Source organism: Cydia amplana, chromosome 1, assembly GCF_948474715.1.
Source record: "Cydia amplana chromosome 1, ilCydAmpl1.1, whole genome shotgun sequence".
Taxonomy (NCBI): Eukaryota; Metazoa; Arthropoda; class Insecta; order Lepidoptera; family Tortricidae; genus Cydia; species Cydia amplana.
Genome location: NC_086069.1, coordinates 4,460,507 through 4,475,428, shown reverse-complemented (window position 1 = coordinate 4,475,428; position 14,922 = coordinate 4,460,507). Strand labels below are relative to the sequence as shown.

Here is a 14,922-nt window from a genome sequence, read left to right as displayed (position 1 = left end):
TAGATACCCCACACGTATGGGTTTAATGAAAAAAAATTTTTTGAGTTTCAGTTCTAAGTGAAACCCCCAAAAAAAATTTTTTTTTTCTATTTTTGTGTGAAAATCTTAATGCGGTTCACAGAATACATCTACTTACCAAGTTTCAACAGTTTAGTTCTTATAGTTTCGGAAAAAAGTGGCTGTGACATACGGACGGACAGACGGACAGACAGACAGACAGACATGACGAATCTATAAGGGTTCCGTTTTTTGCCATTTGGCTACAGAACTCTAAAAATGAGTGTTTCAAAAAGGCACCCTGTATTCCTTACATACCTCAATAATCTCTTATTCAATAAAACATATAATTACTAAACACTGTGATTTATTTCAAATAAATGCAAATCGATCGGATAAAAGATATTAATACCTACCTATACAACAATGAATACGAGTACAGTCAGCTGCAATAATATGTTACACACCGAAGGCCGTTTTGCGGTAGATCATGTTAGATCTTATTTGTAGAGCCATAAGAGCGTGTCACATATTTTTGCGGCCGTCGAAGAGTAACATATTATTGCAGGTGACTGTACCTATGAAAAATTCGAGGGTTAAAAAGCATTTCAACCAAAGCATTTATAATAATAACGACTATGGACGCCTGCAACCCCAGGGGTATTGTAACTCCATAACAATAAGGTTGAAATTTGCATTTAGTGACCGCAAAGTCAGGTGAGCGTAATCAAGTAAATCTGTTTTCATCATATTTTATCAAAAATAATCTCTTTTCTGTTCTTGTGCTATTTTCTTATTATCAATACTCTTAACTTATATGCTATATACGCTGCTGCTTCTATGCTGTTAACATCTTCCAAAACAACAATAAATATTCAGGTTTACTAATTAATTATTTTATTGTTTGCTATTATGAACAAGTAACAACGCCATCTGTTTCAATTTTTTCCGAATTTAAGTTTCTGGCCGACCGCAGCGACCGCGTATAATGGTAGTTAACTTCTGTAACGTTAGATGGTGCTAAAAGGTCACACAAACTTCACGTGCGGCGCGAAGCGTTTCCATGTGTGCGTGTTAGCGGGGAGGGAAGAACTAGCGGGCGTGGTTTACGAAGCGCCAGACGCGGCTGCAGTAGGCCCTTAAGATTATTGCCATGCCCTAACAGGGTACCATGTACCGACTTTATAATGTTTTAATACCATCCTATGTAAACATGAACATGGACGCAATAAAGATATTATTATTATTTGTATCTCCTTTTTTGGGATCACGGGCCTATAAATCCCGGTCTTTTGATAGGCTTGCGTGGGGATATAGATCCAACACGTAGAGGCCCCTTGGAGAGCTTTGATGTCATGTAGAACGCCTGCTGGAACCCGTTCACAGGTGCAACAATAGACACTCATGAATCGGTCGCAGCAGGCATTGATCAGTATCATATCGGAAACAGATCGAATAACTAAAACTCGAATTGTCCTGTAAGCCGTGTTTATTTTATAGGTATTTGTAACCCCGAACTTATCTTGAAGGTAAAATAGATTTAGTAGATAAGGGATACGTGCCGACCATTCACTGTGATAAAATGATAGATAACAGATCAATCGGGTATTCATTTATTTAATTACAGCTAATAAACAGTTCTTTATCACGAATGTATGGGTATAAACATGATCTATAGGTATATCTAGTAGATCTTATAGTAAATAAAGTAAAATCATAATTCATAAAAGCCTATTAGCTTATTTATTAATAAATGATACAATACATAAAACTGTATAATATAATTCCTATACCTATAAGTACCTAAGCACCTACTTATTGTATGCCTGTCACTCAGTACATATATCACATATCACAGTTCCTATTAAAATGCCCATTTAGTTTTACAAAAACTAGTAATTCGCGATGGCAATCATATCATAATATTTTATTGTCATCAGTTTGGAAAGCCATTAACTGTAGAGTACTAAGTACCTATATTATGTAAGTAAATAAAAACGTTGTTACAATAACAAACTATAAGTAAATATATATCGAGAAACATGAAGGAAATAAATATTGGATGAATATAAGGTTTATTACATATGTGTATCCATTAGCGCCCATTTCAGCTTGAAAAGTTGAAAAAAACGGGACGTAATTATACAGTCTATGACCAATTTATAACAACCAAATTGAAAAAACCAAATACAACTAGGTCCTCGACCCTAACTCATGATCAACGACGGGACTCCTACTAGAAACACTGCGCATGCTATTCCGAAGTCGGTCCCACCTCTGCGTACTCCAGGATCGCGATTGGTTCCATGTGTTGGAGCTCCAGTCCCTCGCTGGCTTGTAGCTCAAAACCCCCACCACGATGAGGACGAGGCTGAAGACCACCGTCAGGCTGACGATAAGGGCTGTCGCGTTGAAGGTGGCTGGAGGCGCTGCAGAAAAAACTAACATGAGAAATCTGACGCAAAAAGAATATCTTACGAGTGATTCGTATACAGTACCGTACAATGGGGTGAGTAGGGAAGAAACTGACATTCAAACCTCGATAACATTTAATTTTTACATATGTAAACTGAATTATACATATATATAATAAATGTTCCCGACGTTCGTATTTTAGTTTTTTTTTATGATTTTGGGTAGTTCCATTTCATAACTTTACCGATAAACACAAAATCCCTCCTCACCCTCCTGTACCTCGTAATTGGGGTGAGACGGAATTTCATACAAAGGTGATTTTGGAACATTGGATAGATTTTTTTTTCTTATTATAAATATCACTATAACTCCATTTGTAATACGAATACATTATTTAGGTAGCAGTAGCCTTTAAAAAAACCATCTCACCCCTCTGGCATCCCTTCTCTCCCCATTCATAACCCAACTCTCCACGCAATCCCTACTCACCCCATTTTACGGTATTTAGATAAACGTCTGTAGTTAACGAATTGCAGATACATTTGCATAAACTTCCTAATTTTCTTTAGAAATTTGTCAAATTTGCGATTAAGAACTGCTACTAAAAAACAAACAGGTACCTAATCTTAGGTCATTGTTCAAAATAGGATGCAAAGATTCAAAGATCCAGCTTACGGGAATCAAAATTGACAATTAATAAAGTACGAAATCTAGTTTTGAATACCTGCTATACGAATAGATGAAACATAACAGTAGTCCCGTGCGAGCACACAATTGAAACCAACAGAATACAACCAACGGGTGGTACTCACGTCCGATAGCGAGGATGAACGGCTGGCGGTCCTCGTGGCGATCTCCGTTGTCATTAAACCTGGCTGCCAGCACCCAGTTCCCTTCCATGTCGCTGTCTATAGGCCCGAGCTCCACGAAGCAAGCTGTGTTTTGGTTCACTCCTAAGTGCGCGATTCCGGGATACCTGGATCAAATACATCATTGAATGCGGTGAAGGAAACATAGGTTGAAGGGAAATAAACTTGCGCGTCTATGAGTCAAACGAGCGATCACAGATTCAATTAAATTAGGTATAGTTTACGCCAGCCTTGGAGGATACAACTAAACGGAGTAGCCATTAACAGGCTTTCCCCTCTGTCGAAAATAGGCGGCCAACGGTCATACACAATGTATGGACTGACGTTTATCTGACATGGCTATTTTTACGTTACGCATACATTTGACGTTCCCCTCCCCCGCAAAAATCGGCAGACTGTTTTGTACAGAAAATTACAGACATGGCGTCTCTGTTTGATTATATCCTCCAAGACGCCAGCGGTTCTCAATCTTTTTTTTTGACGGAACCCTTTTGGAAAGCGAAATACTTGATGGAACCCTACAATATGGTGGCGGCATAGTAAAATTTTTCGAGTCAACTAAAGCATAGTGTTCTAAATTCTTGCGAAACCCCTGCAGGGGTGTCGCGGAACCCTAGGGTTCCGCGGAACACACTTAGAGTATGGCTGGTTTACGCATAAGTTATTTGTTAATTTAAATATTCAGCAATTGTACCTAATGCTCTATTATGATAATTTTTAAGAAAAAAAAACCGACTTCTATGCGGCCCGGTGAAAGATTATTGTAGATGGTGCGCTATGTAGAAAAGGAAGCATTTCGTGTCTGTAAGGCTCGCAGTTCTAACCTAACCTAACCCACTTTTGTTCGGTTCTGTGAGGATAGCAGTTCAAACCTAACCTAACCCACTTAACGGCGCATGCGGTGCGGTGTACGGGGATTTGAGCGGGAGGGGTTTGGCCTCATCATACTTTATACCTACATTTTATGGTAGGTAATCATAGTGGTTTATTTAGTTTAGGTATCATAGTGGTTTTCCTGGTCAAGGTCCGGGTCTGTGTCCGAGTCCGGGTCCGAGTCCGGGTCTAGTCCAGGTCCGAGTCCGAATCCGAGTCCAGGTCCGGGTCCGGGTCCGAACCGGATCCGGGTACGAGTCCCCAGTCCTCCCAGTCCCAGTCCAAGTCAAAGTCGAAATTCGAAATCACCAAACATGTACTATGCGTCGTTGAAGAGTTCTGTTCTGATCATCATCAGCAGTTCCAGTTCATCAAATGCGACAGTTTTTAATGTTAATGCTTTATTTTATGATGAAAATACAGAAAATTCTATACGTGTGCCTTTAAGATTTGAGGAGTTCCCTCGATTTCTCATGAATCCCATGTTCAGAACTTGAGCTTGACATAAATATGGCTTAAAAACCTAACTTGCTTAACAAACATAACGAAAAGAAAAAATCGCCAAACGCGACCTATGCGTCGTTAAAGAGTTTCGTTCTGATCATCATCAGCAGTACACTTCCTCAAATGTTACTTTTTAAATGTATATGCTTGATTTGTTGATTAAAACACAACAATCACTATATGTATGCCTTTAAGATTTGAGGAGTTCCCTCGATTCCTTATGGACCTCATCATCAGAACTCGAGCTTGACAGAAATGTGGCTTAAAAACTAAACTTGCTTAACAAACATAACGAAGAGGACAAATCGCCAAACGTGAACTATGGGTCGTTGAAGAGTTCTGTTCTGATTATCATCAGCAGTTCCACTTCATCAAATGCGACAGTTTTTAATAAAAATGCTTGATTTTCTGATGAAAATACAAAAATCTCTATACGCACACCTTTAAGATTTGAGGAGTTCCCTCGATTCCTCATGGATCCCATCATCAGAACTCGAGCTTGACAAAAATGTGGCTTAAAAACTTAACTTGCTTAACAAACATAACGAAGAGGACAAATCGCCAAACATGAACTATGCGTCGTTGAAGAGTTCTGTTCTGATCATCATCAGCAGTTCCACTTCATCAAATGTCACGTTTCTGAATGTATATGCTTGATTTGTTGATAAAAACACAAAAATCACTATATGTATGCCTTTAAGATTTGAGGAGTTCCCTCGATTCCTCATGGATCCCATCATCAGAACTGGGTTTTGACAAAAACGGGACCAATCTGTATGCATATACTTACAATCAAAAAAAATTTTTTCAAAATCGGTCCATCAATGACGGAGATATGGAGTAACAAACATAAAAAAAAAATAAAAAAAAATAAAAATAAAAAAAACATACAACCGAATTGATAACCTCCTCCTTTTAGATTTGGAAGTCGGTTAAAAATACATCATAACATATAGCTGGTCAACCAAATCTTGTCAGTAACAAAAGGCGCGAAATTCAAATTTTCTATGGGACGCGATCCCTTCGCGCCTACATTTTTCAAATTTGCCGCCTTTTTCTACTGTCAAGATCTGGTTGACCAAGTATAATCAATTCTTTACATGCACTTTTAGAATTTAAAACTAAACGCAAACTTTTTTTTTAATTCATAAATATTATTTATCACAAACTAAATTATGTGCAACTGAGTAAAACTTACGCATGGTTGGCGAAAATAGGAAGGGTAGTTCCGTCAGGCGTCGTGATGAAGCAGCCTTCGAAGAGATAGTTCAGGTTCTGCCGTGGGATGGAGATTTCGACAGAGGCTCCGTAGTCTCCGTAGATGTCTTTGTCGGGTTCTGTTCTGATATCCCACACTTCCGCCGTGATATCATCGGGATCTGGAAGATATTATTTTGTTACTCATTTGGCAGTTTGATATAAATAATTCAAAAATTAAACACAAAGATTATTTTTGACTTACTAGCCCATGAAATCGTAGCTGGCTGCTCCCTTAAATGGGGATCGGTGAACTGTTGTATCAAAACCCAATCTCCGATTAGCGTCTCAGTAATAGGCCCTATCACCACCCGGCAGGACACGAATTTGCTCTGTTCGTGTGCAGTTATGCCGTCCAGAGTTCCTGCCGTGGCCAAGGTGTACTCGTGACCGGATGGGACCCTGAGGAGGCAGTTCCCTGTCTGGCCAGTTTGATTTAACGCCAGGTCGATAAAGTGGCCTTCATGTGCGACGTGTTGAAGAGTTGGCAATCTTATGACTCCGTCTAAAATGAAATTAAGTAAGAGCGGTTGTTTGTTAGGACAAAACATGCTTATGCGTCATTTCGAGTTACGTCATTTTAATTATTTTCTGCATCAAAATGAGTGTAAAATGAGTACTTGTAAATTTTTACACTTAATCATGTAGATTCAATACAGTTCATTTAAAAATCAAAATTAAGAGCCAGTAAAAACTTACCGCTAACAGTTATATGGCTAGGTGTCTCTGAAATTATTCTCTCCCCAGCTCTATTCACAATCGAAAAGAGTGTCCAAGGCCCCGCCATATCAGCAGTAATAGGACCAACGTCCACAAAACATATGGTGTGACGGTTGGCACCAGCGTTCTGAATGCCAGGGTATCCGTTGTCGCCAAAGATCGGCAGAGTTGTCAAGTCAGGAGTGATGATATAGCAGCCCTCAGCAAAGCTGTCGTTGTAGTTTCTAGGCGCGGCTAATGTGAAAACGTCGTTTTCTTCCACGACGATTTCCTCTACAGCTTGCCTTATTAACGTCGGCGGATCTTGTGGACTAGCTGGATCTGCAAAAGGCAAGACCACGTTTTAAAAGTCATATGAAATATGATCAACTTTAAATACAGTGCAGCTTCAATACTTACGGGCCCAAGATATTTGAACCGCTTGTGTTCTTTCAGTCGTCAAGGAGTCCTGTTGAATAAGAGTCCAAGTGCCGAGCAGCTCTTGGGACATCGGGCCGATTCTAACGTTGCACGACACAAATTGATTGCTTTCACGCACTTGAACTCCCGATACCATCACGGTGTTCTGGAGGAGGAAGGTTTGGCCCGCGGGATTACTCAGGCTGCAGGAGCCAGCCACAGTTCCAGTTTCATTGAGAGCAATGTCTACGAATCCTCCGGTGTGAGTGAAGACTTCACGTCTTGGGAGATTATCCGTGAGAAGGTTCTGGTCAGCTAAAATAATTATATTAAAACATTGAATTAATTAAGATAATCACACTTGATTATTAAATTTTGAATTTAGCAGTCTCTACGACTCGTAATAATATGTGACTACGATTTTAATTTAAATTACAGATTTGACAGTTTGATATTAAAACATTAAAATAAATGTAGGTGTTCCTTACGTATAAGTGTTATTTGGATAGGTATCCTTAATTCCGCGCGGACTCCATAATCGTTAGATTTTGCGGTCAGAATCCAGGTGCCCTCCTCCTCGGGGTCGACCGGTCCTATTTGGACGAAACAGGCAGTAACTCTGTTGGCCCCTGCCCAGATAGTGCCAGGGTAAGCATTGGTCTCCAGAACAGGCAGGACTGTGCCATCCGGAGTAGTAAGGAAACACCCCTCAAACAGGGCATCACCATCACGTGCGATCGAAGTGGATATGATGGTGCCGGGTCGAACGCTGTATATTTGTTGCTCTTGTGTTGTTACTTGCCGTTGTGCCGACGGGTCCGCAGGGTCTGAATTGAAAATAGTGGTAAATACGGATGTATAAAACAAAGCAAACTTTCATTTTCTTAATCACACGAATTTCCTTCCTAAATCTATAAAGAGATTTGATTCATTTTGTGTGATTATTTGCGTGTAATACCTAAGTAGTTCTGGGCGCCTACCCAAGGTGACAATCGCTTGCGCTGCCACAACGAAACGCTTTGTGTCTCTTTATCATTCTTCCATATTAGTACGACAGTGACCGTTGTATTTCGTTCGCTACGGAGCGTAAATGATTGGCATGTTGGCTGCGCAACCAGTTCAGAAACTTACTTTCCCAAGTAATCGTCATATTTTGATGCCTTTCAGTATTATCCGATCCCATATGCGAAATAACCCAATCGCCCAAAAGAGATTCAGTCATTGGTCCAATAACAACTCTACACGCGACGAATTTACTCGCGGCATGTATAGCAACTCCTGGTATATTCGATGTCGTGCCTAAGATGTGCTCTTGGCCGTCAGGAGTAGTCAAGCTGCAACCTCCTGTAGTGCCAGTTTGATTCAAGTTTAGGTCCACGTAACCACCTAAGTACGTCAATTCGTGGATAGGTAGATGTCTATGCGTGCCATCTGAAAGAAATACGAGGTTCGTCAATTAATAACACCATTTTTTACGGGTACCTTTTCATTGAATACTTGAATATGTTGATCGTATGTATTTATTTTGCCCTTTGTATCCAACTGACTTGATATCATAGCTAGTTTTTTTGGTTACCTCTTAGCGCGCATAATTTTGTCCAGTAATTTAAATTAAATATTAATCATCATTTCACTCACCGACTAGAACGATGTTAATAGGCAACTGCGACTCAACTCTGCTTCCGGCATTGTTAAACCTTGCGGCTATGGTCCACGTCCCGACCATATCGGCGTCCATGGGTCCCAAGTCGACGAAGCACGCTGTAAACCTGTTAACACCGGCGTGGGCGATGCCAGGGTACTCCATGTGAGGAAATAGCGGTAAGACAGTGCCATCGGGGGTGGTGATGTAACAACCCTCAAATAACCCATCTTCTCTAGCTACGAACACATTACGAATTTCACCAGTATCTGCTCTTAGATCATGTTGGGATGCAATAATTAATCTTGGCGCAGCATTGGGATTAGAAGGATCTGAAATAAAGGTTATAATTAGTTGTGGTTACTAGTTTGACGTCAATAGCTTCAGTATATCATCAAAATCTTGACGACACTTACTTGCCCATGAAAACAAAGCAGCTTGCCTTCTGTGTCTACCATCCACACTATTCTCGACGAGCGTCCAGGTACCTAACAGTTGCTCAGTCATAGGTCCGATAGTTACTCTGCAAGAGACAAATTTATTCGGGCCGTGAACTGTAACTCCAGGTATATTTGAATCAGCAGCAAGCTCGTGATATTCTCCACCGGGCGTCAACAGAGCGCAGCTTTGGACTGGACTGTTCGTATTATCCAGACTTAGGTCAACTAACGCATCAACATTGGTCAAATACTCAAGCGCTGGTAACTCCAGTTCATTTCCAGCTAAAACATAAATTATAGTGTTTAGCCCTATAGCTTTTAACTCAATAGCAACTATGTATATTGTTCACATTATTAAACGACTTACTGTCGCGTCCTAATGTAATAGACTGTTGTGACTCCAAAAGTGATCCATCATCATCGAATCTCGCCGCCAAGGTCCATCTGCCAAGCATACTGTCATCGAGTGGGCCGAGACGAGCGGTGCAAGAGGCAATACTGGTGGCTCTAAACCATTCGACTCCAGGGTAATTGTGGCCTTCGGAGTGAGGCATAACAGTACCATCGGGAGCTATGATGACGCAGCCTATTTGCAAACCTTGATGCCAAGGTACGGTAACTGTGATGATGTCACCGAATGCCCCGATCGCATTTTGTTCTGGTGCTGTTATAACCTGATACGACCATGATGGATCCATTGGATCTGTAAATAGAATCAGACTTAATAATCTTCGGTGTAAATGACTTTCTTAACAATGTCTTAATGCCTGCAACAATATTATCAAAGATACGCTTATAAGTAGGTATATTTTAAACACCTATGAACACGGTACAAAGATATTGACTCTAAGATATCGATACATGATCAGATTTAGTTTGGCCAAATAGTAAATGCGAATATTTTGTTACTTACTTGCCCAAAATACACTAGCATGGACATGTCTCTCTCTTTCCCCGGCGACTTGGTGCATCAAAGACCAATCGCCCAACAGGTCGTCACTCATTGGCCCGACGGTTACTCTGCAGGCCACAAACTTGCTGCTGCTGTGCACTGTGATTCCAGGGTTGTTAAACGTGGAGTCTAGCACGAAGATCTGTCCGGCTGGGTTCCTGAGCATGCAAGTACCGGCACTGATACCGATACTGCCCGTTTGTTCCAGATTAATATCTACATTGTCTCCTCTATGCGTCTGTATTCGAAGTGGTGGCAGGTTCGTAATTCCATCTGTAATCGACCAAAAATGTTAACCCGGTGTCCGTAGTTATAATGAGCCTTTTGAACTCTCCGACAATGTTTACTTACCATCTTCGATGATAGTAAAACTCTGTTGCGATTCCGTTCTAAATCCGACATGGTAACCCATTCCTGACAATGTATACCGACCAACCATGTCAGCAGTCACTGGACCGATCTCAATGGGACAACTAATAATCCTGTTAGGTTGGCCAAGCCTAATTCCAGGGTAGATGGTGTTGTACATCACCGGGATTACGGTCCCGTCTGGGATGGTCAGGAAACAACCAAAGAAAGTACCCATCTCTCGCCCGACCCCCACTTCTACTATACCGTCAAGGTCCGTAGGTAGTATTAACTCGGGGGCAATAATCAGTTGTCTTGCATCCCTCTCGGGATCTGCTGGGTCTAAAAAAACAAAATCGTTATCATGTTTAGCTGTGTACAGGTAGTGCATTAAATTAAGTTACAATATAGGTACATATGTAAACTTACGGGCCCATTGAATGATGACAGGTTGTCTACGCTGCAGCCCGGTGCTTTGCTCAACTAGTACCCATTGACCTATCAAAGTCTCAGCCATTGGTCCGATGGTGACTCGGCAGGATACGTAACTGGAGCTGCTATGGACGGTGACGCCGGCTAAAGGTGTCGCTCCGGGCGTTATGGCATATTCAATTCCACTTGGTGCTTGGAGTCGGCAAGTCGATGTCACTCCAGTTTGGTTCAAATTAATATCGATTGTCGCCCCTATGTTTGTCCAGTGCCGCATACGTGGAAGTGTTCTAACGCCGGCTGTAGATTAAAAGAGTTTTATTTGCTAAATATATTTCTATCAGACTTATCATTTAGAGTTCACAAATCTCTGTTTTAATACTATAAGTACTTACTGTCCTGGGTAACATGAAAAACTTGCGCCAATTCGATGGCTCTTCCGTCGACATCGTGTCTTGCGTGTAAGGTCCAGTCACCCCACATTTCAGTATTTAAGGGGCCTAGTTCAACAACGCACGATGATACTCTATTGGATAATACGTGCTGTATTCCCGGATAGTTCCTCCCGTACATAGGCAAATGTACTCCGGTAGGAGTGGTGATGTAGCAAAACTCAAAGAAGCCTTCGTTTCTTCCTATATATATTTCTGTAGTGGATCCAGTGGTTGCAAAAATTTCCATTGGCATATCGTGCGCCACAAACCAGGATTCTTCATCCGGGTTGGAAGGGTCTGGAATATAAAAAATGTGTAAATGACACGACACCTATTACAACTACTAAAATATCGTAACTTACTTCCACGGAACTTCAGTTCACTTTCATATTACTATTAGGTTCAGCGAGCAGCGAGCACTTACTTGCCCATTGAAAAATTACATGTTGCCGACGCTGCGTACTGTCAGTGTTCTGCTGAACCAACGTCCATTCCCCTAGCAAACTCTGTTCCATGGGTCCTATACGCACGCGGCAGATGACGTATTGGTCGGCGTTGTAGACCGTGACTCCTGGGATGCTGGAGGCAGTGCTAAGGGTGTATTCAGTGCCAGCAGGATCGATTAAAATGCAAGTGGCGAGGTTGACTGTTCGATTCAAGCTGATGTCGTATGTTTTGCCAGTGTGGGTCAGATATTCCAACACGGGTAAATGCTCGATCCCATCTGAAATAAAATGTTCTCACAGTGGAATGCTTTTATAATGAGCTTTGTCACTACACATTACTAATGTATTTATTTACAAACAAGATATATACCTACAGTGGTATTAATAAAATAAATTAATAACTAGCTATCTACATTATATTATGCCTACCTAACTTTCATTCCTATCAAGTATATTTTTAATGTACCTACAATCTACATACCTTCCTCGTGAACATGTACAGGTTGTTGCGCCTCGATCAAAAGCCCGTCATGGACGAACCAACCCCTCATCATCCATGCCCCGACCATGTCCGCGTCAATAGGCCCCAGCTGCACACTACAAATGTTTAATGAAGTAGGTCTCGAAGTCCACTCAATGCCAGGATAGTCAGTAGTCTCCGACAAGGGCATGGTGGTGCCGTCAGGGGCTGTGATGAAGCAGCCTTCGTAGGTACCGGTTTCACGGCGAAGGTTTGCGACGACTAAACCACCGACGTCTACTTTGTAGTGTTGTTCGCCACTTAGGACTCTTTGTCGTGCTGTCGCTGAAGGATTTGCGGTATCTGAAATTAAATAGTTAATTGTTGTACATGGGGGCAAAGTTGTTGTTTAACCGCTCGAGCTTATATTGATACTTGAGCAAGCGAAAGATTCCAAAATTGAACCACGAGCATAGCGAGTGGTTCGAAAAATGGAATCTTGAGCGTTGCGAGGGTTTCAAAGTACGAGGGTTAAACAACAACTTTGCCCCCGAGTGAAACACAAAATTTTTCACCACACTAACCCGAAGCAAATATTAAATGTAAAATCAAACAAAATCAAATCCAAATGAATGTTATTAAATATTTATCATCCAAAATCATCATTTAAAAGTCAATTCTACCAGCAAACATAAGAAAACAACTCAAAATTTGCATTTGATTACTTTGCCTCACATGTGAATAAAATGCAACTTTGCTATCAGTTTTTGAAGTGCAAAGTAAGCCTGGCTGGTCCGAGCTGGTGTGGTGAAAATGTTATTATTTGTTATCAATTATCAACTACAATATCGGATTGCATGAGCAAGCTTGTCTGCGAAGTGCGCAGCGAATAACTTTCCTGTAATTGTACCTAACTGTGATGATGTCAGAATCTTGTGTAAATACTGTAAACATATTTTTCATAAAATATCCAGAGAGGATAATGGGGACAACGTCTGTAGGTATGGAGAAGAGTGCGGTTTAGACTTAGGTTTAGACATATCTAGAAGTATAGTTTAACTTGCTTCTTAGTTGTGAAATGTGCAACAGCCCATTTGCGTCGCTAAGTGAACTACATACTTGGACTGTTGAGGCGTACCTACTGGTCTTCAGATGTTTAAAGATTAACTGGAGATGAATCTGGAACTTACCAGCCCAAGCGATAGTAGCGGGTTGAATGCGAGAAGTAAGTCCTGAATTCTCAATCAGCTCCCAACTGCCAAGAAGCGCTGCTGTCATCGGCCCAATAGTAACTCGACAGGACACAAATTTGCTGCTTGGCTGAACTGTGACCCCCACCACGTTGAGCGTGGCTAGGTCGACCTCTAGACCGTTGGGCTGTTTTAGCCGACATGTTCCCGCGGTCCCTGTGTTGCTGAGGTTGATGTCAACGGTGGCGTCGATGTTGGTGAGGAAGTTGATGGTCGTCAATGTTTGTTGAGCTGTTGGCAGAAATTTGATAAAAGTGGGTGCAGTATAGCTTTACTCTAATTAATAAATTGATAGATTCTATACCGATCGGATAACAAAACGACCTAAATCTATATTTAAAAGGAAACAGAGCAATTTGACTCGTATTAAATAATAGCGATTTTAATTGTAGGTACGGTTGTTGTTGACCAAATTATTACTTATTACTTAATATAAATGAGCGATAGCCAAGTTAATTTTTTAGTTGTAAGTAAATAGAAATAAATGGAAAATCCATTTCCATCATGAAAATATTAACCAAAAGCGAGGATATATAATATATGCTTAACTAACCATGAGCATGACTTGCAAGATAATAGGCCACTAGACACAGAACTGTCCACCGCATCTTGCTTTAATTCACTACACCAATATTCACTAACTAATACCAAATTCCGCCCCCATTTTTATTATTTAAGCAAGCAATATCTAAAGATAAAGATAAAGATAGTTTGTTTTTCAAGTAGGAATACACTACACTGCGCTTATGAACGTCAAATAAAGCCCGTGGTACACATATAGGCGCTGCTAGCTAGCAGCAGAATAATTATATCGCTTTCTAAAAATGATAATGCTTAATACTAATCAAATATAGAAATATCAATTTATCAAATGCCTACTCGTGTACTGTACTTATTAATATGATATAGCGGTACCTACACACAGTCATACATACTTGTATCACATCAGTTGCATATATTAGATAGGTACATATATTTTTTGAGCCTGAGAGATATCGTGAGATTTCTTTCTCCTCCCTAATTTCACGTGAGATCTATCAAATTTTGTTTTTTTGAGTACCTTGATAGGTACTTCTACAGGTCTTCGTTTGATTAATTTATCAATTTGCATTATTATTTAAATTAAGAGTAGGTACCTACTAAAAACGATGGGGACCGAAATTTTTAATATATCAATACTAAATAATTTTACTCGTACATTCATGAATTTAAATGTAGGTATAGAAGAATTGTGTCGAATTTTGGCATATTTTACCTATTTAGTCTACAAACATGTTTTACTTCAAATTAATCATATTTACTCAAATTTTTACGCTATTTTTTGGTCGAAAGTGAGATTCTGCTTGACCCCTCTCCCCCCACCCCTAAATCCCTCGCGTATTTAATAGACGCCCCCATATCTTAGATATTAAGAATATGCTTTAAGATATGCTGAAAAAACTGAAGAATGGTAGAGTCGAATACGCTAAATTTTACGCCAAGTATGG

General features: G+C 40.5%; 2 protein-coding genes across 2 annotated transcripts; both read right to left on the bottom strand.

Moving 5' to 3' along the window:
* Nucleotides 1-2,188: 2,188 nt before the first annotated feature.
* LOC134661346 (uncharacterized) lies at nt 2,189-12,371 on the bottom strand. Its single transcript, XM_063517422.1, has 17 exons — nt 12,207-12,371; nt 11,704-12,003; nt 11,241-11,576; nt 10,846-11,145; nt 10,420-10,758; nt 10,030-10,341; nt 9,484-9,819; nt 9,093-9,398; nt 8,673-9,008; nt 8,166-8,465; nt 7,523-7,861; nt 7,035-7,349; nt 6,615-6,956; nt 6,121-6,420; nt 5,857-6,037; nt 3,225-3,388; nt 2,189-2,426 (listed from the first exon to the last, which is right to left on the bottom strand). Exons 1-17 carry the CDS (start codon nt 12,292-12,294, stop codon nt 2,191-2,193), a joined length of 4,830 nt encoding a protein of 1,609 aa, XP_063373492.1. The 5' UTR covers nt 12,295-12,371; the 3' UTR covers nt 2,189-2,190.
* LOC134649868 (uncharacterized) lies at nt 12,302-14,048 on the bottom strand. The gene is made up of 4 exons (XM_063505065.1): nt 13,989-14,048; nt 13,376-13,666; nt 12,366-12,548; nt 12,302-12,315 (listed from the first exon to the last, which is right to left on the bottom strand). The coding sequence occupies exons 1-4, from the start codon at nt 14,041-14,043 to the stop codon at nt 12,302-12,304; spliced, it is 543 nt and encodes a 180-aa protein (XP_063361135.1). The 5' UTR covers nt 14,044-14,048.
* Nucleotides 14,049-14,922: the final 874 nt, after the last annotated feature.